Below are 25,538 nucleotides of genomic sequence, written 5' to 3'. Positions count from 1 at the left end.
ATACTCCTACGTCATAAGAGTGGTGAATAGAGAGCTTAAATCCTTAGTTTGAAGACTAAAGAACAAACCTAAACAAACACTAATATATACAACAACCGTGTAAGAGATAGGCAATACTAAAAGATGTAACTTGAAATAACAAATTGTCAAAAAGTGGGGGGAAATGATGCGCAAAGCGTAGAGTTGACTTTGGTTTTTTTCTTTTTTCTTAGATATCAAAGTTAAGTCTAAAATAATCTGTTATAACTATAACATGTTTTTTGTAAGCCTCATGATAACCACAACACAAAAACTCATAAGAGCACAGACATAGAGAGTAGAGTAATGATTACCAGAGGCAATGGGGCGGTGGGGGGGAGAAGTGGTGGACTAATGGATACAAAACTATGTTATCTACCCTAAGTGAATGATTGTGCAGTATATGCATGTATTGAAACAACACACCAGACCCCACAAATATGTACCAGTAAATGCTAAAATTTTTTAAAAATTTTAAAAGAAGACAAGGATAGTCAGTGCCAAAAAAAAAATGCAAAACAAATCACTTACACAGAGGAGCCATTTAGGTCATACAGTACCTCCATTTATACTCAGATAACTTAGGTGACATTATCTGGAAAGCCATTCCCCATAAATCTGTAGGTTCTAGGCTTGCTTAGAGTAAGCAATCCCAGACAACTAAGTGTATCCTGCTAAAAGAATTCCACAGTAGGATCTTCCTGCTTATGAATATATTTCGATTATTTGCCTGGAGGTCTAGAGTTAGCACATTTACAGGAAAATTTGATTGGATTACCTTCTTTCTTTCCCTGGGGTGGCCTTCCAGGAATGGGACAGAATGGATTGCAGCAGACCTGTTGCTTGCCCATTTCCTTTCTATCTTTCTAATGTAAGTCTGTGATTCTAAAAATATGTAAATGAACCTGCACATACATCTAAATTGATTAGTTGATGTCATCCAATAATGCCTGCAAATATGGCAATCTTATTTGTATCTCCAAAGATATGTACATATCACATAAGTTACTGTGAACATAATTGAGCTTTGTGATACTGTAGATGGCTATCTAGTAAAACAAACCATATGTGAAGGCAGTGCAGATGATAAGTTAGAGAGGACCAGGGACCATGTGAAGAGTCCTGACCTCTAGTTTTACTCATTTCATACCAGTCATAGGGCAAGTTACAATGCTTTTTTTTATTACATTTCCCTCATTAATTAAATAAAATGGATACATTTTTTTAGAAGTGTCTATACAAAACAAGAAGCAAACAATGTGCAATATAACATGTTCATTTTAAAATACAAAACATTTAAAAGATACAATACCAAAATGAAAGTGATAAATAAAAAGAAGAGAACCTAAAGGAAGAGCATTCCTTCAGAGAAAAGCATGATGTACATAACAAAAATCCCTAAAGGCATACACAGCCTAGGCTGCAATGCTAAGGAACAAATTTTACTAATTAACTCTAAATTCTGTGTCATATACAGAGAAAAAGAGTATGCTGGAAATCTGACTTTGGTGCAGTAACTTTGGCATAAGAGAATTGACTATGTAAATCCAAAGGAGAAATACTGCATCCAACTCATAAAGCCTGTGCTTAGTCCTTGATTACCTTATCTATGGATGACATATTGTCCCTAAAACTAGGATGCTTTCCTCTCCACTTGTTTCTTCCTTCAAGTACAATCTCAACTCAGAGCAGGGAAAGGAAGAGGTAGGTGTTAAAAGAATATGCTCCAGAGCCACACCCTATTCCAGCCGTAGTAACAGTGACTATAACAGAGGCTTGGATGGAATTCTTCCAATCAGCAACCACACGTTAAACATTCATCTCTAGCTCTTTCCACTAGCACTTCCTGCCTAAGAAGTGAAGGACAAAAGCAATGAAATGTACAGACAGCAAAGCCTAAAGGTAAAAGAGCTCCAGTTGCATCAGGACAGTCACCACTGGAACTAGCGTGAATTTTACTGGTTTCAAAAATAGATTCTATTTTACTTCCTTCCTAAGCTTCTTTTTTCTCCATATTCAATTTAGGGTCACAACAAGAAAAGATAGAGAGATGCTGATAAAGTATATTTATTGGTTAATCAAAGCTTTCTATTTATACCATTATCAAAATTTTATTTCAAAAGGGAATCATTTTTTCTAGACAATAAATTTTTTTTTCATTTAAAAGTAATACATATTCATTACAGAAAATATGGAAAATACCGAAAGTATAAAGAAGAAAATAAAAATTATTCATACACTATTACCTAGATATAGCTACTATTAGTATATATTCCATTTTTTTTAACAAAATAATTTTAAAATATCATACCTAGCATTTTCAAGGAATTTAAAGAGAACAGAGATGCTTCTGTTCAATATTGTATTGGAAGTCCTAAGCAATATGATATGTTTTTTGAAAAGTGGTAAAATAATTATAATAAAGAGATGAAACTGTCTAAATTTACAGATGATGATTATTTTACTTACTTAGAATGTCCAAGAGAATCTACGGACAAGGTCTTAAAGTTTAAAGAGTTGTTAGTATCAAATCAACTTTTAAAAAGTAAAGCATTCCTATTCACCAGAAATAAACAGAAAATATGAGGAAAAAAAAAAAAATAAGGATTCCATTCATCTGTGCAAGAATATTTAACACAGCAGGCCTGAAACTGCTATACTCAGAAAGGCCTACATCTGGGAACTTGGCGGTTTCCCTACATTGATGTAAAAGTTTCCCTAAATGATAAGAGTGGCTTGCTACACCTAAACTGTTTGTACAAACAATGGTTTCTGCTGAACACCTTCTTACTTCCTGGAGTCTGGAACATTGGTATGTGATAAGCAGAGGGTGTCTATATGCCTAGCCTGCACTAGTAACCTTAGATACACAGTCTCTAGTGAGCTTCCCTAGTAAACAACACTTATCATAAGTTGTCACAATTTGTTGCTGAGAGAATTAAATGTGTCCTGTATAACTCCACTGGGAGAGGACTATTGGAAGCTTGCACCTTGTTTCCTCTGAACTTTGCACCATGAGCCCTTTCCCTTTGCTGATTCTTTGTATTCTTTTGCTCTAGTAGATCTTAGCTGAGTACAACTGTATACTGAGTCTTTTGAGTTCTCATAAATCACTATCTCAGGGTGGTTTTGGGAACCCCTAACACAACATCTTTCTGCAGATAATTAGAAAACATTCATTGAAGGCTAGAAAACAAGACCTAAGTAAATGGAGAGTTGTATCATGATTGAGAATGGGAGGAAAAGCAGCCCACCGATCCTCCCTCCATCATTCATATATTCAATGTAATTCCAATTGATATGTGATGGAGTTTGGATGTGTTGTCCCATCCAAAAGTCATGTGGAAATTTGATCTCCAATGTGGCAGTGTTGGAAACTGATTGAGTCATGGGGGCGGTTCCCTCATGAATGGATTAATGCTCTCCTTGGGGGCGGGGGGATTAATGAGTGAGCTCTCGCTCTATTAGTTCCCGTGAGAGCTCATTGCTTAAAAAGACCCTGGCACCTCCTCTCTCTCTCTCTTGCTTCTTCTCGCCATGAGATCTGCTTGTATCTGCCAGCTGCCTGCCACTTTCTACCATGAGTAGAAGCAGCCTGAGGCCTGTGCCAGATGCAGCTATCTCAGAATCCAAAGCCAAATAAACCTCTCTTCTTTATAAATCACCCAGGTTCAGGTATTCTGTTATAGCAACACAAAACGGACTAAAACAATATGCCTGCACAGGTTTTTTTATGGTTCTTGATAGGTCAATTCTAAAATCAATATGGAAGAGCAAAGGGCCAAGAATAACCAACTGTGAAGAAGAAAAACAAAGTTGTAGAATTTGCCTGACTGGATAGCAGGAATTATTGTAAAGCTATAGTAATTAGACAGCAGGGAAGATACCTCAGTGGGGCTTTTCATGGACAATATGACTCTAAAATGTACAAGAATAAGCAAAAATCCAAAATAGCCAAGGTGCTCCTGGTGAAGAGGAACACTACCAGATAGTATTAAATCTATAGTAATGAAGGTGGTATAATATTGGTACAAAGATGGGCAAACTGACCAATGGAATAGAATAGAAAGCCCCAAAACATATCTATCATATGGAAAAAAATTGACACTTGACATTACAGACCTTAGGAATAGATCAATAAATGTGCTGTGACAATAGGTTATCCATTCAGGGAAAATATTTTAAATCCTTATCTTATGCCATACTCTATACTTTTCTGTGTGTTTGAAATACTTTATAATAAAAACTTAGTTTGACTAAATGCATACACTAAAATCTCTTATTCTACTGGTAAACCAGGGCTAACCATCATAATTTTATATACCATTCTCTTTGCTAGGACCCCAAGGGACTATAATCTTACTCAAGAAGCACATGCCCTCAATTTTACATCAACTTTTAAAATAATATGAACCTTACCTCATAAATCCTGGCAATTCCACAAAGCAGGGTTACTTCTCCTGGAAACTTATCTAAGCCTTGTTTAAAAAGATTTAAAGTGGTCACAGGTTGATCCAATGAGATGTAAACCTAAAAGTAAGATACTTTTCAATGAGTACCAGTTCTTAAAATAATAGTATTTATCATGATAACTTTATACTTATTAATTAGAAACAAATTATCTCCTAAATACTACAATAAAAAACTTTCAACAATGTGCAGGATTAATTTCTAGTAATGGTGTTATAGTTTCATCTCCACATGTTGTATACGAAGCATCCATTCATATATTCTTCCAACAAATATTTATCGTGGGCTTACTATTGCACAAACTAGACATGGAAGGATCAAGGAAAAATCTTTTTAGGTGAGTATGACTATAGGTTGGCATTAAGGAACCAATTAGGACACTGAAGTTGAAAATGCTGAGGAAAGAGGCAACAAGGTCAGAGAGAGGAAACAGTGCTTGATGGCTTCCAGTTAATTAGCAATTAGAACATTAGCATGGATAAACCGTATACTTAATAGGAATTTCTAAAACAGAGAATTATGATTCCACGTATAGAAACGTAAGATTACGATACTTTTCTTCATGACTTTGGATCCACTTTCTAAACTGGTTGTGCTTTGAAAAAGATTCAAATGAATACACAGGAAACTGTTCATAGGATTTATCGCTAAAGTATGAGATTAGAGGGAAAGGTATGGATGAAAACTTTTCAATTTTTGCCTTATATACTTAACTGGTTTTTAAAATATAATAAGCAATACAATTAATATACTAAGTAATATAAAATATTTAAAATTTTAATTAACAATTTAAAATTTTTTCCTAAAACCTGCTTGATCTCTATTACATAGCAACCATTCCTTCATATATTAAAGGAAAAAAGTAAATTTTACCTCTGTATAGTCATGTAGGCAATAATGGGTTTAAACAATTCAATTTATAGAAAAATAGGCGAAACTATGCGTAGTGGATTTAAATATGTGCCCCCAAAACTCATTGAAGCTTGAATTGTCTCCCAAGTTTTATGTATTAGAAACTCAGCCCCCGCTGTGACTGTTAAGAGGGTGGGAAATCCTATTATGGTAATTGAAAGGTGGAGCCTTGAAGAAGTGATTGGATTGTAGGACCACACAGTATTGAATGGATTGAAAAAGACTGTCAGGGGCGTGGTTCTGAAGGTGTTAAAAGAAGAGGAGAGTCTCCCTCTTGCTCTCTCTCCCTCTCTCTCTCTCTCTCTGCTTCCACCATCTTGCAATGTGAGACCCCCGTGTCACTGTCACCACCACCAGATGGGCTTTGGACTTCCCAGCCTCAGAAAGTGTAAGCAATAAATTTCATTTGTTTATAAATCCCCCAGTTCCATGTATTTTGTTATAAGCAATGAATACAGACTAATACTCTATGTATTAACAATAATTAAAATTAAAAGCACAATTTCTTTCAATTACATGGCAGGTGATTATCAATTAAGAAGATGAGCATCAAAAAAAATAAATAAATAAATAAAAAATTTTTTAAAAAAAAGAAGATGAGCATCAAATAGTGTGACCTGAGCCTTAGTTTCAAGCTCTCTTTCAGAAAAGTTTGTTGTGATGCTTAAAAACTTCTTTAAGAATTGAAGTTTAATACATAATATATAGAAGACAAACTTGGATACCGAATAGTTACAAACATTTTTGAAAATCACTGCAAACATACTAAGATTAGCACAGCAAATTTATATAGGACAACTTTCATTTTGTTTCTTTTTAGCATGCTAATATTCATTACCATATTTAGGAACTGGTAGTACTTTCTTTTACATCTCATCTTTTTTTTAATCTCCTTTACTGCACTTCTTAATTTTAAAAACTCTTAAAGATACAGCAAGATGATGTCATAACCACCAGTGCATCAAATGTTTTTCTTTCAAAGTAGCCTTGGTGAGGGTCAAGAAGTAACTTTCTTCCAGTATTGAAAATCTAGGTTACTGTTCACTTCTCCCTGGCTCTGGGTGGCACTATGTGGTAGGTGAGTGGGTCTGGAGTCACAAAGACCTGGGTTTGAATGTTGGCTCTTCACAGCAAAATGATCCTGAAAAACTTACTTACACTCTTTAAATCTCATTTTCCTTAACAGTACAAAAGAAATGATGAATCTACCTTGCAGGATTATTATGAGGGTTGAATTAAATTGCATATGTAACAAACCTTACACTGAGTACATGCTCAATAAAGAGGAAATATTATTATTAAAGTAATTAAGGATCTACATAAATGGCCGCTGTTCTCTACAACCTGCTTAGGTGGGAGAAAAGTATGTTAAAGAAAATTAGGCCTTTCTGGGGCCTGTTACCTATGGGGGTGGTGAGACTATGGTATTTCCTTCTGTCATAATGGGAATCTTTCAAAGGGGTTTTCTTATTTTTCATGGCAATCAATTTCTCCTGAGATGGTTACCCTCCATATATTCTCACTTTTTCCCTTGCTAGAAAGAAAAATAAGTTAAATCTGAACATATTAACTTGCCAAATATTCCTGAAGAAACTGGCAACTCTCCCCATGCAATGGCCAGAATTTAAATATTTTTTCTGAGAACACAGATTTCCTTCAAATTAAGAATATTTACTTACTTTTGCCAAGTAGAGAAATGTATCTACCATTTCCTGCTGCTTCAGAGCTGATTTAAACTGTTTTTCTGCTTCACGATACATTCCTAACCTAAGAACATCCATTAAAAAAATTAGGCATTCAACTTAAAAATAAATCCTACATCATTTTTTCATCCCCTGAGGATATGAACAGAGACAAATTACATCTGTAAAAGTAAGCATGCACCAGAGAAGGTAATGTGGTACGCACACATATATTAATATGTCTGTGGATACATTTTAACAAAAAGTTGCCTATCTCCCACATTCACCGGCTATCTAACTCCCAATCTGTCGGAAGCCTAGTCACAGCAGGACTAATAGCTGCCAGTAAGCCAGGTCACATCAGTTCACCACCCAAAGAGCTTACGATCAGCTGGACATAAGGCAAGTGACCTGAATAAATGCTTAGAGTCTCCATTTTACTGGAAGAGCTGAAGAATGACATTTCTTTGAAAACATCTTCTGCTTTGAGACAAAAGCCCATTTATAGATCTATCCTTAAGCTATTTCGATGTAAGTCACAATTGCCACTTAAGTAATGCAGTTATACCATTTTATTATTCTATAAATCTTTTTTCTTTTCCTTTATTAGGTATCTGATACTGACTGTCCTAGTCTGTGAATCTGAGATTTGCTCCTTGCCTAAATATGACTATCCTGATGTCAGTGCCCATCTCTTCTGTCCAGGAAACATTTTGTTCCCACTAAATTAATCATTAAAGCACACACAGTTTTCATTCAGCCTGTCCTTAATAGACCTGTTAGGCTTTCCAATAACTACTCATCGTAGCAATCTAAGATCAACATAGATATGGTAATGCTTTGTTTTGTAAGGTAAAATCAGAATGATAGACAATATGTTCCATTGTGCTACTTTCATTTAAATGCTTGAAAGAATAGCTTTGATCGTTTTAGTAACATAAACCTCAAGTATTAGTGCTGATAACCAAATAGCTTTTGGAAGATTTGGGATTACACTGTTTAAAGGTGACCCCAAAAGACTGGCCTAAAGTTGGAAGATATATAATGTGGCAGAAGCTCCTACCTCTTCAAAGGTCCCACAGATTTCACAAGGAGTATTTCTAAAATGTTACCAAAGAGCTCTAAAGTTCTGAGAAACAACATATGTATGTATGTATATAACACCAACTGAGCACGTAAGTCTTACACATGTGACTTAGGCACAGTCACTGAATCCCGTGAATGCTAATTACCTATGAGAGACTGTATGTTTTTATCTAATAACTAGCCTCTTTCAAAAGTGATTTAAAAGGATCACAATAAAAAGACATATATAAAGCAAGAATATGAAAGTGGAAATAGATTTTTTTAAAACCATGACAGGATAAACAAATTTAAAAACAAACAAAAAAGCAATCAGATTTACTGAACTACCCAGAAGACAAAGAAAGGAAACACGAATCATATATTTTGTATTATTGCATCCTCAAGAAATAACTTCTTTTAGTTATTTAAAAAAGGAATCAAAAAGCAATTTACCACATGAATTATTGTGCAAAGAAAAAGAAGTGGGCATGTTCAAAGAAAATCCAGGAATAACAAAAACATCAGTCAAGTTCATAACACAAGCTAATATCAGAGTCAAGAGTCCAGAGATGGTCCCCACCAGCTGCCAACTTTTTCTCTCCAATTTAATTCAACAAAATTGTCAAGCATCAACTGCAGGCACATTTCATGATGGTAAGGAGATGCAAAAATGAAGAAGATAACAACGATGTCCTTAAAGGAATGATTATCAAAGAGTAAAACAAAATGTGTTCACAAATACATTTAATTTTATTATAGCCAATGAGAAAAAGTGCTTTGAGACCACATAGGAGGGAGCTTTGAGACCACAAGATAGTTTCAGGGAGGAAGTGACAGGCAAGATTTCAACAGCTAGATATGGTAGGGGAAAGGGGAGATATTTCCAGATGGAAGGAAACTCTGAGCATAACCACACAGGCAGGAAAGCTCACAGCATGTTAGGGGAATTCTGAGGAGTTTGGTCTAATTGAAAAGGACTTAATAATGGGAGTGCTGAGAGATCATGGACGCCACACTGAAAATCCAGACTTCATTCTAGAGGTAAAGGAGATTCACCAAAGAATCCAACAAGAGCTGTTTTTTCACAACAGTTACTCTATTTCATATAAGAAGGATTTACGGGGCAAGAGACTGGAGGCAGAAAACCCAGATAAGCTACTATAGCAATTCAAACAAATGATACTAGTAGCCAGAATTAGGGCATTGGACTGGGGATGGGTAGTAAGAGAGCAACTTTGAGAGCTATTGCAGAGGTAGAATCAGTAAAAACTTAATGATCAGGAGCAAAGGGACGGAAGTCAACTTCAGACTACATCCTCTGGCAATTCATCCCTGACCCCTGCAGTTGAAGTGAAGAGCTCTCTCTCTGGGCTCCCACTGTGCCCTGCACTTGCTTCTGTCACTTAATGGAAAGCACGCTTGTAATTATTTACTGTTCTCTCTCCCCCATTCTGTTGTAAACCTTGTGAAAGAAGGGATGATCTAATAAATCTTTGTAACTCCACTGCCTGGCAGAGTAGTTGTTAATTAAATGAATTAAATTGAATGAATGTATGAATGAAAAGGTATTAACAAACAGAAAAGAATGAAGATGAACGGGTATTAAAGAACAGAGAAGAATGACAACTCAATATGACAAGGGGCATTCATTTAAATGCTTTCATATATGGATGGCAGAAGGAATCAGAGTGTGCTTTCCTTTAATTATTAAAGATTTCTGAAGGTTTTACTTGGAAGCTCAAGATTGTCTTCCGGAATTATATTCATAAGAGTTTAATCTTATAATGGTCTAAAATTACCTTTTAGCAGAAAACACTTCCTCAATCTAGCAGTAGGAAAAAAACACTTCAGAGTTCTATGTGAAATATCTAAATGGAAAGCAGTCTTAATTTCAACAACAAGCACCCTTTTCATTCCATTTCCATTCTTCCTTTTCCTCGCAGTGTTTGAGTGACAGCTAAAGTTTATAAATATCATAAACTAGTGCTTGAAGTAACCAAAGTCTATTTTGTTTCTGAGTAATAAAAGACATATTACCTTTTAACATAAAATTGTTCATCCGTCTCTATTTTTCCAAATGCTCTAAATGCATTTCAGTATCAGCAACAAGTTTCAGATCTTATTTACTATGGCTATATAGATATTCATAAAATTACAACTTTTCTGAACTCTCAGATAATTTGCTTTAAAATGTGTTTAAACATGAAGTGAATGTAAGAATATTCAGGTCCTAAAGAAACAATATGGAATTGTGGAAATAGTGAGATAACTGGTGTCAGAAAGCTGTGCTCAAACTCTTGCTCTGCCACTTACCAGCTATATGACTTTGGACAAGCCACTTTATCTTTGGAGGCTCAATTTTTCTCTTCTGGGAAAAGGACAAACAATAGCAACTACCTCTGAGGTGCTGTGAGATGATGTAGCATATGAACAAACTCTCTTCTAACTGTAAAGAGCTTATATGAGGCATCAATGTAAATAAAAAAGACCTGACAGCCAAGAGGACTAGGAATCAACAGACTCAGTTCTGGACCCAAGTCTGTTACTAACTAGTTCCTGATGCAAATCACAGCCACTCTCTGGCCTCAGTTTTCTCAGCTGAAAAGGGAAATCTCAAGGCTTCCGTCTCCCAGCTCTAAACTTTTGTTAGTCTAAAGGTATCAGTTCTTATTGCTACCATGTAATTACTAAGTAGATGCTTTCTCAGGTAAGCTAAAGACACAGTTCTCATTTCTTCATGAGGAAATCAAAAATACTAAACAAAACAAGGTACAAGATTTGGACTCTAGAATATATCACCACTTCTAAGCCCTTCACAAATAATCCAAATTTTACCTGTAGTAACATTTTCCAATCTGCACTTTCCACCACCAGTCCTTGTACTGAGAATGCTCTGTGGAAAGGGCAGCCAGATCCAAAGCCTTTGAAAACAATTCATTTTAGATTAGAATTTTCTTTTCTAACGATAAGCAGACAAACAAATAACGAAATAAAGCATATAATTAGCATCAATCAAAACATGCATTAAAAATTCGACCAAAATTCAAGTTGCTCATGTTTCCAGATGGCCCCACCAATTTTCCCTGAATAATCAGTTCCAGACCAGAGGACTAAAAGCAGATGAGACAGAAACACTGATCAAAGGTAAGCAGACGTACAATATATTTGAATACAATTTTAATATACAAGGCACAAAATTGCTATTAAAAACCACATGTTTTTACCCTCTCCCTACCATTTATCTACTGTCTAATGGTTCAAAATACCCCCAAACTCAGTGGCAGTCAAGCCCTTGGTGTGTAAACCAGGTCCAACTGCAGTCCTCACTTTATAAAGTCAGCTGTAGAGAAATAGAGAAAGATCAAGTAAGCAGATAGAAAACAAAGTTTGGAAAATGGGATCATGAAGAAGAGTGAAAGGAGCTGGGGTATCTGTACAACTGCTGTCTTCAACAAGCATCGTTGCATTATTCTGACATCACCTTATGCTCTGGTAATTCTAAGGGTCAGACTTCCCTTTGCTGCAGACTGCAAAAGATCTTCTTAAATGCTTTCATATTTTTTATCTGTTTATCCCATATCTTCTAGTTTGTTCCTTCTAGTGTTTATTCAAGATCAAACAAAAGATGACTAAATCAGAATTAGGATTTTATACAAAAGAAGTTGAAACCGTTTTGACAAAGAGGAAAGCAAATCAGGCTTGATACAAATTTGAAGCTTGTAGAAATTTGAAGCTCATATAAAGATTTGGTGAATAGAAGCTGGAGTTATTAGTTAAAGAGAGTTCTGGTTTTTTACATTACTTATTATTCCTTTTCTCAAGATTGAAAAAATCTTATTCCTTAGCCAGTGTTAATATAATCATGACATCCAACAGCTCAGTTAAAGTTACTCTTAGATTTTCACTTTTACTATCTCAAAATGCATCTCATATGACTGTCCATTTCTTAATATTAGCCCTTTTTTTGAAACGAATGCTAGAAGAGTTCCTTGAGTCTCCTACTGCTAAATTAATTACTTTTCCTTGTGTTCCTCATCTTCTCTTGCTCCAGGGGAGACCTCTAAATATGCAAACTACTTATAAAGGAATAGTGTCACCATGCTGAGCCACTAATGGACTTGAAAAATCAACATCTCTACTTGAAAGCCACGGAAATCAAAAACAAGCCACGCACTACTTTCACAGGCATATTTTTCTCCCCAGTCCCCAGCCAGACATAAACATGAAAGCAAAAAATGAGAAAAGTGTAACTTCTATTAGCATTATCTCTGGAAATACCAGGAAAATATATTTTCAATCAGCTCAATTCAGATGTGCATTGTAAATATCTGAACATATTAATTTAACCTAATCTTTACAAAGAACTTTTCCAGCAAATGGATCATATTCACTTTCATGTTTAATATAAACAGACGTTCTATTTTTTAGAAAAGGATGTCTTTCAAAAATTTTTTACATATTCTAACTTCCCAAGGTTAGATTTAGCTATTTACAGACTGCTGATTTTGCTTTCAGACACGATCCTGAAACAAGTCTTCCTATGGAGGATCCATATGTTTGTGCTAATCCAATTAAGGAAATTAACATAAACTAACATAAACTAACAAACATAAACTAGAATAAACATGGTAAAAAAAAAAAAGGAACATTTTAATAATCTTTGTTCAAATGAAGACTCATGCTGCACTACAGAAAAACACTTGGTGACAATTTCAAAGGGACCCTAAGCTCTCATTTCTTTTATGTCTCTGCTGTTGTTCTGAAATGTTGCTATGCTCTAAGAGGCACTTAGGAATTATTTGTTGATTGAATTCATTAAATTCTTTGTTTCTCATCTATGTTGAAAAGACCTTAAAAATTTAAAGTACATACTATATTTCCTTAATTTTTTAAATAAATGACTATTCACTTATATTTAAGGATCTTTGAATAATTTAATAAAACCAATATCTAGATATTAATAAAGACCTAGAATGTCATTTTACAAAGCCATAAGTTTGTAAAAGTAGAAGGAACCTTGGCAGATCTAGACAACAAAAGGTTTGTGAATATGTCCAACCACTAAAGTTTTTAAAAAGTTATCCTTTCACTATGGTTATAGCTGTGACAACTTTAGGATCATGAAATTAAAGAGCATATGGAAAAAAAGACTCCAGAATCACCAACACACATGCCACTTTAGTTTTGTCAATACTGCTAATACTGTCCAAAAAGAAAAAGGTGAGGAAAGGAAGTTACTACAAACTCAAAAGCAAGAATACAGTTTTCCATAGATCAACTTGACCTTTTCTTAACATTTAAATTCTGCTTCATGGTATTCTCTATAGTTATCTACAGTATTCACCCTATTCATCTATAGAAAAATACAGAATCACCAACCCACATGCTATTTTAGTTTTTTCTGCGCCTGTTAATTCTAGGTGTCAGCTTGGTTAGATGAAGGAATGCTGAGAAACCTGGTGAAGCTATCTTTCTAGGTGTGTCCGTGAGGGTGTTTCCAGCAGAGATTAGTGTGAGGGTCTGAGTGGCCTGGGTGGGAAAGACCCACCCTCAATGTGGCTGGGAACCATCCAATCCGCTGGGGGTCCAGAGAGAACAAAAGACACAGAAAAGAGGTGAATCCCCCGATCTGCTGGAGCTGGGACACACTCTTCTCCCCTGTCCCTGGACATCAGAGCTCAAGACTCTTCAGCTTTTGGGTTCCAGGACTTACACCAAGGACACCATCAGTTTCTCTGGTTTTGAGGCCTTTGGACTTGGACTGAACCACGCTACCGGCATCCGGTTTATAGACGGCCTATCGTGGGACTTTTCTTCACAGTCACATGAGCTGATTCACCTAATAAATCCCTCTCATATAATTATAACGTATCCTGTTGATTCTGTCTCTCTGGAGGACCCTGACTAATATACCCCCAAAATGGGAAAAGTATTAAGAACTCAAAGACAGAAATATAGTTTTCCATGGATGATCAATTATATTACTTCTTAACATTTAAATACTACTTCATAGTAGTATTCATATCACAGTATTGTTTATATTTGCCTATAATATTCTCTATTTTGTGTGAAATAGTTTATTTAAAAAGAAATTTGGAGGCCACCTAAAGTGACTAACATAAAAGCATCTTTGATTTCTTAAGTATGTTAAAAAGCATAATTCCTTTATTCTTTTTCTAGCTAAAAAAAAAAAAAATGCATGCTTTGTGCTCATTATTGAAATCCTTCTTTCATTAAAAAAATAACACTTGTGATAAAATCTAAAATGACATTTTAGTGGAACAAGCTGATCCACAAGAGCATTATGAATGTGGCAAGCCCATAAGACAGCAAGAAAACAGAGGGCATCTGTCCTACTCAGTACTCCTGGCATTCCTCAGAGTAGCAACACATGGGTGCTTAGTAATTATTTGTTTAAAGAATAAACCAATCAATTACTAGATCAATAAATGAACTGGTGAATAAAAAGGGACACGGAAGAACCAAAATTTTTTGTGCTTTTCTCTAAATGAAAACAAAACAAATTTCTTCATTCTGTGTTCTATAAAATAATGTGTGTGTACTGAGGATAAGCAGATGTTAATAACAAGCAGGGTACAATTACAGCACAGCATCATTGCCCCTAATTTATAACTGAATTTATAAATGAAAAGTTGCTGTGACATTATTATTAAAAATTTTGAAAATGAAGGTAAAATGAGACTTAATCTCCATGAATGCCATCGGGCACAGATATTTTACTTACTGTCATAATCCAACCTACTGGCACAATGCATTCAACAAATATTTGTGGAATGAATACATCTTAACCTAAAAATATACCACTTTCATTTTTAAGTAATGTCTTCTAGTATTTGTCATAAATATATATTTTCAGAGTTATAATTCTATTTAATATTCTAAATGATATACTTTTCGGCTTAACATTATAAAATAAACATTTTTCATGTCTCTCCCTAAAATTCCATCATGCTATTAATTATAATTTACTAAACTTATCCTGTATTGTTGAACATTTAATTTTCCCAGTATTTTTGCTACTATATCTAATGCTACAATGAACACCATTGCACATACAGCACTTTACTTTTTCCTAAAATTTCCTGAGAAGTGAAATTATAGAAACAAATTGAATAAAAATCTCAAAGGCTACCTGTTCTATATTATCATATTGTTTTCCAAATTGTTGTTCCATTTACAACATCATCTATAATATACGAGGGTACTTCCAAAAGTTCTTGGAAAAATGAAATTACAAGATAAAACAAATCTTTCCATGAACTTTTTGAAGACCCTTCATATAACAGTTTATTGCATTTTCCCTTAGAATTTTTTTCTAAATTCACAAATATAAAATTGTAAATCCAAAGTCTCTTTATTTTGGGCCGACCCCGTGGCGCACTCGGGAGAGTGTGGCACTGGCAGCGCAGCAGCACTCCCTCCGCGGGTTCGGATCCTATATAGGGATGGCCGGTGCGCTCACTGGCTGAGCGCAGTGTGGCCGGTCACAAAAAAAGACAAAAAAAAAAAAAAGTCTCTTTATTTTACATTTTGTTGTTAGTGAGGAAGTACATCTCTAATGTGCATGTTTACTGTCATTTTCTCAAATACAAATTGTCTGTTATTTGAGTCATTTCTATTTCCATAAAAATTTTTCAAAAATTATAATAAGCTTTTTTAGCCATGACAAACACTAATATTTTAAAATCATGCTTGATGTTCATATTTCCCCCTTCTATTGTCCCTTTACTTTTAGTTTTGTTTGTTCACTAGAGATTATATATATCTCTAGATATATATAGAGATTATATATATTATATACTTGTTGATTATACATCGACAAGTCTTTTTCCTTTGTGATTGCTTTATAAATCCAACCAAATCTATGAAATATCCTACTGTTTGTTAGCTTAAATTTGTTTAGTTCTTCGCTGATCAAATGTCTAAAAGACCCTAAACAACTTTTCTCAACAGTGTCATTTAATAAATTATAAAGATCTATTTCAAAAAGCATCAAAAATTTTGTTCAACATTGCTTGTTTCTAGTGTATTAAGAAAGCCCTAAGAATAAAAATGTAAAATTTATAAATGGGGACTCCAGTTCTGAACAGTATTTTGTATCACTTCCTTGTTACTGAGATATATGTGAGTCATGTTTGTTGTCTCTTTTCTCTTAATTCCCTGATTTCTTTCATTGATCCAGGAAACACACCTCCTTCTTTGTTAGTTTGCTACAGAGAGTTCCGGTCTTCGAGTCCGGCTCAAGCTCCTCAGCTCTATTTTCCTACATTAGAAGGCCTAGCATTACAGCCTTCTATTAACCATTGGTTTTTAAACAATATTCTACAGCAGTAGTTTCCAATCCTGCCTGAAAATTAGCATTGCCTGTCAAGCTTTTATTAATAACAGATTCACCAGATGTACCCTTGGGGATTCTGATTAAGGAAGTCTAACATAGATCCAGAAACCCATTATTTTAAGTTTTCCCACATAATTCAGAAACAGAGCCTGATTTAGGAACTACTCACCAGCCCTAAGGTTTGAGAGGCAGAAGCTCATAGAACGGGAAGAGCAAAGAGAAGGCCTGATGGATTTGTTCTAAGTTTGCTTCTTCATTTGAGAAAAAGGTTTTGCTGCTTAAATGAAAAGTTTGAAAGTTTGCTCTATTTGTTTAAGATCAAATTTTTAAAAATCAGTGGACATGAAGAACTGTAAAAGCATTCTATAACACTCACATATAGAAAGGTTAAAAGCCTTCTAGTCCTTAGAATCTTCAGAATATAAATTCAGTAGGGCAGGGAATCATTACTGTTTTTTTCAATGTGGTTCCCATTTCTCAACAATATTATGTAAATTCCAAGATGTTGAATGATATCCTCAAGATGAATTTATTAATAAAGACATCATCGCCATGACCTACAAAATGGTATATGATCTGTCCAGTTTGTGGACTCATTGCCTACAAGTCTTTATAGACCTCACTCCAGCACCTTGGCCTTCATGCCTGTTCCTTAAACAACCCGAGCTTGCTGCTACTCAGAGCCTTTGCAGCTAAAGTTCTCTCTGACTGAAATGCTCCTCCTACACAATGTTATATGGCTCCTGGGCCCCTTCACTCAGGTCTCTGTTTAAATGTTCTCTTAAGAATAGACTTCACTGATTGCCCTCCATTCCATCCAAAATAGCATCCTCCCCCCCATGTCATTATCTATTCCCTTACCTGCTTTCCTACATTTTTTAATAGTACTTATTATCCCACAACACTTTATACATTTTTTCATTTGTTTATTGTTTCTCCCAACCAGAATATTATCTCTAAAAGAGCAGTGATTTTGTCTGCCTGTCTCTCTTTGTGATCTCAGGGCTGGAACAGTGCCTGGCACACTGTAGTAGCTCAAAAAAATATTGGATGGAAGAATAGATGTTTCTTCAATAAATGAATTAATCTTCAAAAAAACAAAATATACTAGTAATTAGAGTTTTACTCATTTATGAAATGGAATAGTATTTGAATGTTTCTTTTTAATGACAGTACGACTATGTGATTTTATATATTATTACATTAATAGCCTCTGATCAGCTTTACATTAAGTGGAAATGGCTGACTTTTATTTACAGAAATATACATGGTTTCTCAGTTGCCCCAACCTTAGTTTCCTCTTTTCCCTACATGACCACATCTACAAACACTTCGTCAAAAGGTAACTCCCATATTCTGTATAACAGGCCCAGGCTCTCACCTACGTTTTTGTGTCACATCTCCCAATACTTGCAATAGTATCTCCACTTTGATAGCCTTTTGTAATTTCAAACTCAAAATGCCTTCAAGTGAATTATTCAGCCTCTTTACAAACTGAATTCCTTCCCGAATTATCCTACTTCTGTTAGTAAAACCATCATTCTTCTTGCAGCATCCTTAGGAAGTAGATTTGACCTGTACCTCTTTCTTTGTCCCCAATATCAAAATCTACCATCAAGTTCTGTCACTTCTTTCTTTAAAATGCCTCTTCAGTGCTCCTTATTTTTGAAGGTAACGCCTATTTATTTCTCATTCCATACCCTACTCATGTTTTTGCCTTTTTTTTACATTTCTTTTCCCCTCCTTTCCAGTAAATCCTGCTGATTTTATGGATCTTTACTAATATCACATATTGTGAATTTCTCCCTTTTCTAGTTGGTAAAAATTTCACAGTTTAGCAATTACTTCTTTAATTGTTTCATTTTCATTTATATCCGTTTTATTTCCTCAGCTAGATTTCATGGCTAGCAGGGGCAGGAAAAATGTCATATTTTTATTTGTTCTCCTCGTGCACTGCATAGTGGTTGACACATAGAAAATACAATTGAAGAAAATATTTTTATTTTCCTGAATACTTAGTATATGGACATAAAGCTTTTTTCTTTAACTAATAGAAAAATAAGGAAAAATACTATCAGACACTGCAGAATTAACATTTGATTTGAAAAATTTGTAAGGTTACTGCTCATTTGCATCTTAGAATGTAAAAATTGAAACAAATTTGAGAAGTCATATGCATATAACCTCAAAATTCTCTATTAAGAGGCCACCAAGACGATTGATTATTGTTGAAGATAGGTTATGGCTGATACATAATTATTGTACTATTCTCTCTACTTTTGTACATTTGAAATCTTCAGTCACAAAATGTTAAAGGTGAGGGCCAAAGAAACCAGAAATACACATATTAGTAAACCTATAATACACTATATAGACTAAAAAAATAGGTCAGCAATGCTAACTATTAGTATAAAAAACTTTAATATAATCATGTTATGCAGTATTCTCAATTATCTATAGCCTGCCTTTTAATGAAGATCTACATAGTCTATGAACTAGGCATAGTTCTTATCACTTCTATATTCATACAAATTTTCCCACTAAAACTGAGAGTAGATTTGAAAGTATTAGTAATTCTCCAGTCTTAAATAAGAAATAGGACATTTTAGAATCTAAACTCCCAAAGTCAGAAAAACTACAAAAGAAAATAGCATGAATTCAAAACTTACAGTCTTAACATCATTTTCATGATGAAAAATATATTCAAACAAAGCCTGTGAAGAAGAAAATGCCAAAAATACATTAGATTTTATTTGAACAAAAGCACCCCATTGTTATATTAAAACTCAAAGCTGGATTGGACCAAGACAAAACAGGATACTATAAAGGGCCTGGGATGTGTAAATAAAGAATATAATCATTTGTTACAATCAACTATTTTAAAATATCGCAATGCACTACTGATTTGTGTTTTTAAAAAATACAAACTGTAAAGCTCAAAAAACTGATTTCTTTTATCAAATTAAACATACTATTTTATTAGAAAGAGAAAAATGAAAAGTTTATTTTATTTATTAAAGACCAACTTTAAGACTGCCATAAAACAGATTCAGACAATTTTTACACTCTCTCCATATATTACACAGTGATTATGATATTAATAATGACAATGTAAACATGGAAAATCTGGCAGTTCCTTCTGAAACTGGATTGAACCAAGAAAACAGGATACTATAAAGTGCATATAAGTGTAAAGTAGGGTGTTTTTGCTTAATTTTTAAAGCTATTTCTCCTTATATGGTATTTATAGTACTCTATGACTCAGAATATTCAGATTTTTTAACAGGGTGCTACTCAGCCTAACTGCACATTGTAATCTCTTGGGGTCCCCAGACCAAACCAATTAAATTGGAATCTCTGAATTAGGGGAATGGTAAAGCCCTGGCATTAATTTTTTAAAGCCCCTGGATTACTCTAATGTCTAACTAGTACTGAGAAACAGTATTTTTAATACTTCACCCAACTCTTCTGGATAAATAAGCATTTACTGGATTTCCTCTTGGTGGTAATAACTTTGCCCATAATACCATTATTTTACACTTGCAAGGATACTAGGGCCTCTGGAAGATATCAAGGTTATTAACAGAAAAGACTTGGAAGCAACCGATAAAGGAAGAAAGAAATCAGGATAAGGCATTCCTTTTAAAAAAAACTATTAACTATACCTCCACTTGCTCTGTTACAAAGAAAAAAAAAAGTTAAAAGAGGGCAGTCGGTGCTATTATTGCCATGAAAAAAATATATTGCAACACCCTACACAGTGTCAGAGAGCCATGACAGACACTCCAAGCAATACACCAATATTAGAAATGAGTCCTGATAAGTCAAGGCAAGTTGGGGGCCAAAGATAGAAAGATCTGGCATTATTTCTACAAGTCACTGAAAAAAGCACAAAATCTAGTAACATATACCAGGTCTATCCTGGATGTATCTTAATTTAACTGAGGAAAATACCTCCACTGAGTGCACTTCCAGGTTAAAAAATAGCAATGGTACTAACTAGCCAGCCAGTTACTTCAAGTAAATGGCCTAAAAAGGTAGGGAACCAGATATCCCATATGAGTTGCTTTTAATCCTCCACTCTCATAAAGGAAAGGGAAATAAGTAAAGCCTTACAATTCTGCTAAATGCAGCTGACTGGATTGCTGTCAAACAAAAATTTAAGAAAAAAGTCATTAGCTTTATTATAGGCTGATTCCCTGTCTACTAAATGGCACTTCTTTTTCAGATTTAAACTTTAAGTCTGTATGGCTAGGGTCCATTTTTTATTTTCCCTAGGGTGTTTGATATTTAGTAAGTATGTTAAACACCATTAGAACTAAAATTAGGAATGCACTCAGCACTCATGTAAGGAGTTCACAGAGATTTCACCTAAAAACTTGGGCTAGGCTTAAACCAGTTTCCAGAAGGTAAGTGCTCCTGTCTTTGAATTTCCAAACTCACCCCCAAGTTTTTAATACTGGAAAAGTCATGAACTCCCTCCCACCTCTTTCTATCTTTCTCTTTCTCTTTCCCACTCTCTCCCTCTCCTCTCTCTTTCTCTCCCTCTGTCCTTTTCATCTCTCCCTCTGCCTCTCACTTTCTCTTTAATTTAAAGGAGCATTTAATCTTTGAGTAGATAGAATTACTAACGGAGTGGCTTGCCCCTGTCTGCCTTGAGTAATCCTTAATGAGATGCCTGATTAATTACTAATTAGGAATACATATTTTTTTATTATCCCTTTTGACAGTCCTAAAGTCCTGCAAGGATAGAAAATTATTTTTCTGAGAACAGTCCAAGCTGAAAAAGAAAAAACACAAACACATACAGATGACCTCGTAAGCTTCATTCTACGAAGACAATGCTTCATACTTGCTTTCTTTGTTAGAAATTACTGTTCTTTCTCAGAGAAAAAAGATTTCCTATAATAATAGTGCATGTACTTTATTTCTGATTGACTTTCCTTAACTTAATGCTAAAAGAAATTTTACATATTAGAGTAATTAAACATTTCCATTTCAATCAAGACATGGCCTTTCCTTCACAAATTTTTACCCATTTCCTACAATGTCATTATCATCATATTTCTAACATTACTTTATAATTTAAAATCATTTTAAATACATACCTTTGCCAATTTAGGTTTCTGGGAATATTTTGTTAAATTCAGCTTAGATAAATTTATAAATGGTCCATCAGAACTAGTAAGCATGGAAGCCTATGAGGGAAAATGATAGAAAAAGAAATCTGAAACTTTCTCTTGAAACATAAAATTGAGTTTAATGTGCATAAAGACTATAAAGGCAACATAAGTAAAAAGAATCACCTTCAAAAATCTTCCATATAATTCTCCATTATAACAACAGTGGAAAATGGTGGAGCATAACATAAAGGTATTTGGTAATACAAGAAAAGCGGACAGAATTTACCGTTCCCAGCCTGACAAATCGTCCAGATGAGCTGGTGACAGGGCGGGCTGTGTAGGCAGTTCTTGGTGATTTGATGGCATGTTCCATAGTGCCTGGCCTCCCGCTCTGTGTGCTGGGCCTAAGGAAACCTGTAATGGGTCTTCCAGCTTGAGTAATTGGCCTGTGAAGATTGCAAATTGTTGCAATACAAAGAAGATCAAGTAAGGAAAGACTCTCACACAGTCTGGTCCATATGAGTATTTAGTGGCAGAGGGATAAGACAGAAGTAAATACCTGACAGCTTGACTCGGCCCTCCTATCTGATTAGTTCCAGGGAGTTTCAAAGATGTTCCAGGGCCTATGAGATGACAAATTCAATTTATATATTATTTAATTATTATATATTATTTAAAAATCTGTAAAAACCGTCAACTAATAACAATTTTCAGAATTGTGCTGGCCGAGTGAAAAAGACATTAATAGAAGGAAATGGATTTCAGGGAAATGTGTTTGGGATTAATATTTAATGAGTACTTTTCATGTTATTTATGTTGTCACATTTAATGTTCACACTAAGTCTGTAAGGTAGATAGTTTTAGCCCCTTTAATAAAGGTTTACAGAATTAAGTAAATAGGTCAATCTATTAGTGCAGTTGGGATTCAAACTCAAGACTAGCAGGCTCCAAAGTTCAAAATGATGGTTCTATACTCATAGTTTAATTATTTTTCATACAAACTTCTTCCAGTAAAAGATCATTTACCCACAATATCTAAAATTTAGATATTTTAATTCTAAAAGAGCACAATAATAGAGAAGACATTTTAACATGAGACGTATTTTTTTTCTCAATTTCCATTTGAAGCTGTAAAACATACGAATGACTGAGACGTGTAACAACTAATAAATTACCAGCAAAACCACCATATGTCATGGTAGCCATCCAGTACCATTTGCATCACCTCACCTACAATAGAGACTAGGCCTCTGTAACAATCCCTGCAGACATTCACAGCCCAGCATCTTACCACAAAACCTCACATCATGCATTAGAGCAAATCATATTCCATTATAACATTGAAGTAATGTTTTCAAATGATCATTTTTTTAAAAAAATCCTTTTAGAACACTTCTGTCATTTGGATGCTTCCTGTGTTAGGATTGCCAGATAAATGATCTTCTGATAAATTAGACTAGCAATTCAAACAGAATGCATTTTTATAAAATATTTTTAAATGCATAATAGATTTTATTGGAAATTTATTGTACATCAATCTCACATCTTAAATTTAAGATAAAATTGAATTATAGAAGGAAAGCCTTTTGTGCTATAAGGTAGAATAGAAATACCATTTACTTGAGGTAATGTTTTTTGTTCATGTATATACATGTTTCACACACACACACACACACACACACACACACACACACACACACACATTCCTCCTACATATATAGTATTCCCCCTCCTAATGGAATTTCACCAACTTAACTGAGAAAACAATACTTACGTGGAACTTGAGCAATAGCATTTTCATCCAGAATCATTTCTGCAATTCCTTCTTGATCTACATCAGTTTCATCTACATATACCATTTCAGTTAGTGCTCGTGCTTTTAAAATCCAAGCTGCCTAGAAACCATGGATAAATAAAACATGGATAAATAAAATAGCATTAGAAATACTACATAGCTTATAGAAATTAGCTATCCTTTATTATTTCATTTTTTTAAATTAAACATGTTTACCATTTGATGCATTATACTAATTTAAAGTGCTATGTCAAAAAACTAATACAAGAAGGCAAGGTTATTATTAATCAAGAAACAACCAATATGAAGGTACTTTTGTAAAGATTCATATCATCTTTTAATTTTATTTTTCCACAAACTTTTTTGAAGTACCCTCAGATGTCAATTACCTAGAAAATAAAAGTGTGGTAATTATCTGCTAGTCTTCTAACATCTCTTTTTATAAGAACAAAAAAGATCTTTAGAGAAAATTTTACTAGAATAATAATTTGAAAACAAATTTTAAGAGCTATAATGTGCTCTTTTGTCTTCCTTTTTCAGGGCCAAGTCCTTCATGAAGCCTTCCCTGATTCCCCAACTCTCAAAGAGTATTCTCTTTACACCTCTACTATTATGTACTTACCATATTTGACAATCACAGCAGTTATTTGGGCATATGTTAGCCGTCCCTTCCCCAGAATGCAAGATTTTTTACCTTTGTTCACTTTCAAGTTTTCCATAATACCTACGGTTTTTGTACATAATAGGTATTCAAGAAATGTTGGTTTAATTGAACTAAGATCAGTTTCTCCTGATTCCCAATAACTAAACAGCACTGGTTACTTTGTTATCTAGTCAGTAGGAAACCTGCCAGAAAGTGAAAAAAAAAAAAAAAGGAAAAGGTATTTAAAAAATCTAACCTTAAAAATAGCTTTGCTTTAGCTTGAGAAATTCAATGTAAAGGTGTGCACGATTAAATTTCTGATTAAACATATGAACTGCTTTATCAAAAATTTTTACATTTCTGCTTCCCTATGGAATAGAACCAGGGAACAGTAAGCTCGATGTCCTGTGGAGGATTTGGGAAGAAGGCCACTTGAAGCAGCAGATGCACAGAACTGACTCTAGAGCCTAGAGGAAGTAGCCTCAAGGGAAATTAGGATAGGGGTTAGGGCTCAGTTCACTAGGGATCTGGCCATGACCAGGTGAGAGCTACAGGAGTCAGGGAAAGTCCTCACTTAAAGAACCCAAGATGCATGCAGTCAGTCATTATGCATTTATTGAACACCTCTTAATTATACAGCATTGGGCTAGGTCCTGAGAAGGAAACACAAGAACACTAAAACATGGGTCCTAATTTCCCTGAACACATCACCTATTGTATTAAATGACAAGGCAAGGAAAGCAGTGTGTGATAGGTGACAAGTGAGTGGGGGAGAAAATAGGTTTTATAGAAATTGGAAAGTAGAGATCTTTTTGTGGGCTAAAGTAATTGGAACACATGTATGAAGAGTTTTTAAAAAAAAGAAAATTTAAAAACGGAAAACACCATGCTTTAATTTTAATGTTAATAAAGAAGGCTGCCTTTACAATATATTTAGGTATATTTAGGAACACATGTATGAAAATTTTTTTAAAAAAGAAAATTTTAAAAAGGAAAACATCATGCTTTAATTTTAATGTTAATATAAAAGGCTGCCTTCACAAGATATTTAGGTTCCTAAAGTGAAATTACATTTGGTTAAATGATTGGCTTTTTTTGACTTTTCTGGTTGAGGTTTAATCAATTCTTACCAGGTAACTTCTAGCAAAATTTTTCAAATGTTATATGTTATGTGTATTTAATACAACTGAGTTGTTCATAAAGAAAAAAGAAAAAAAAATCAATTTCAATTGGAACTGCATCTAACTGCAGGAGACACCAATGTACAGAAACAATCTGAGGTTTTCATGCATAAAAGATCAGGAAATAAGCCAGATCTATACAGCTATTCCCAGGGGTCAGGGAAGTCCTCATTGGCTTAGACTAATGGTTTAATTTAACTTTACAGATGGAAATAAGCAATCCTGACTTATCTTAAATCTCCACAGTTCATACTCTCTGCAAGTATCCGATGGCTTTAATTTTTCGAAAT

At 34.4% G+C, this 25,538-nt stretch overlaps 1 protein-coding gene across 2 annotated transcripts in view; it reads right to left on the bottom strand.

Annotated features, from left to right (window-relative positions):
* The window catches only part of TTC8 (tetratricopeptide repeat domain 8), a 53,698-nt gene that overhangs the window by 13,504 nt on the left and 14,656 nt on the right, over positions 1 to 25,538 (bottom strand). For both annotated transcript variants that reach the window (XM_063089982.1, XM_063089983.1), the window contains 8 exons: positions 23,404 to 23,524; positions 22,189 to 22,252; positions 21,916 to 22,075; positions 21,615 to 21,704; positions 19,176 to 19,220; positions 10,983 to 11,068; positions 7,080 to 7,167; positions 4,438 to 4,548 (listed from right to left, as the gene is read on the bottom strand). In XM_063089982.1, the coding sequence (XP_062946052.1) occupies positions 4,438 to 4,548; positions 7,080 to 7,167; positions 10,983 to 11,068; positions 19,176 to 19,220; positions 21,615 to 21,704; positions 21,916 to 22,075; positions 22,189 to 22,252; positions 23,404 to 23,524 (765 nt within the window). The remainder of the gene's footprint in view (positions 1 to 4,437; positions 4,549 to 7,079; positions 7,168 to 10,982; positions 11,069 to 19,175; positions 19,221 to 21,614; positions 21,705 to 21,915; positions 22,076 to 22,188; positions 22,253 to 23,403; positions 23,525 to 25,538) is intronic.

The sequence above is a fragment of the Cynocephalus volans genome, chromosome 3 (assembly GCF_027409185.1).
Source record: "Cynocephalus volans isolate mCynVol1 chromosome 3, mCynVol1.pri, whole genome shotgun sequence".
In the NCBI taxonomy this organism is placed as follows: domain Eukaryota; kingdom Metazoa; phylum Chordata; class Mammalia; order Dermoptera; family Cynocephalidae; genus Cynocephalus; species Cynocephalus volans.
Note: the sequence above shows the minus strand (reverse complement) of the source record. Positions and strands in the feature narration are given on the sequence as shown.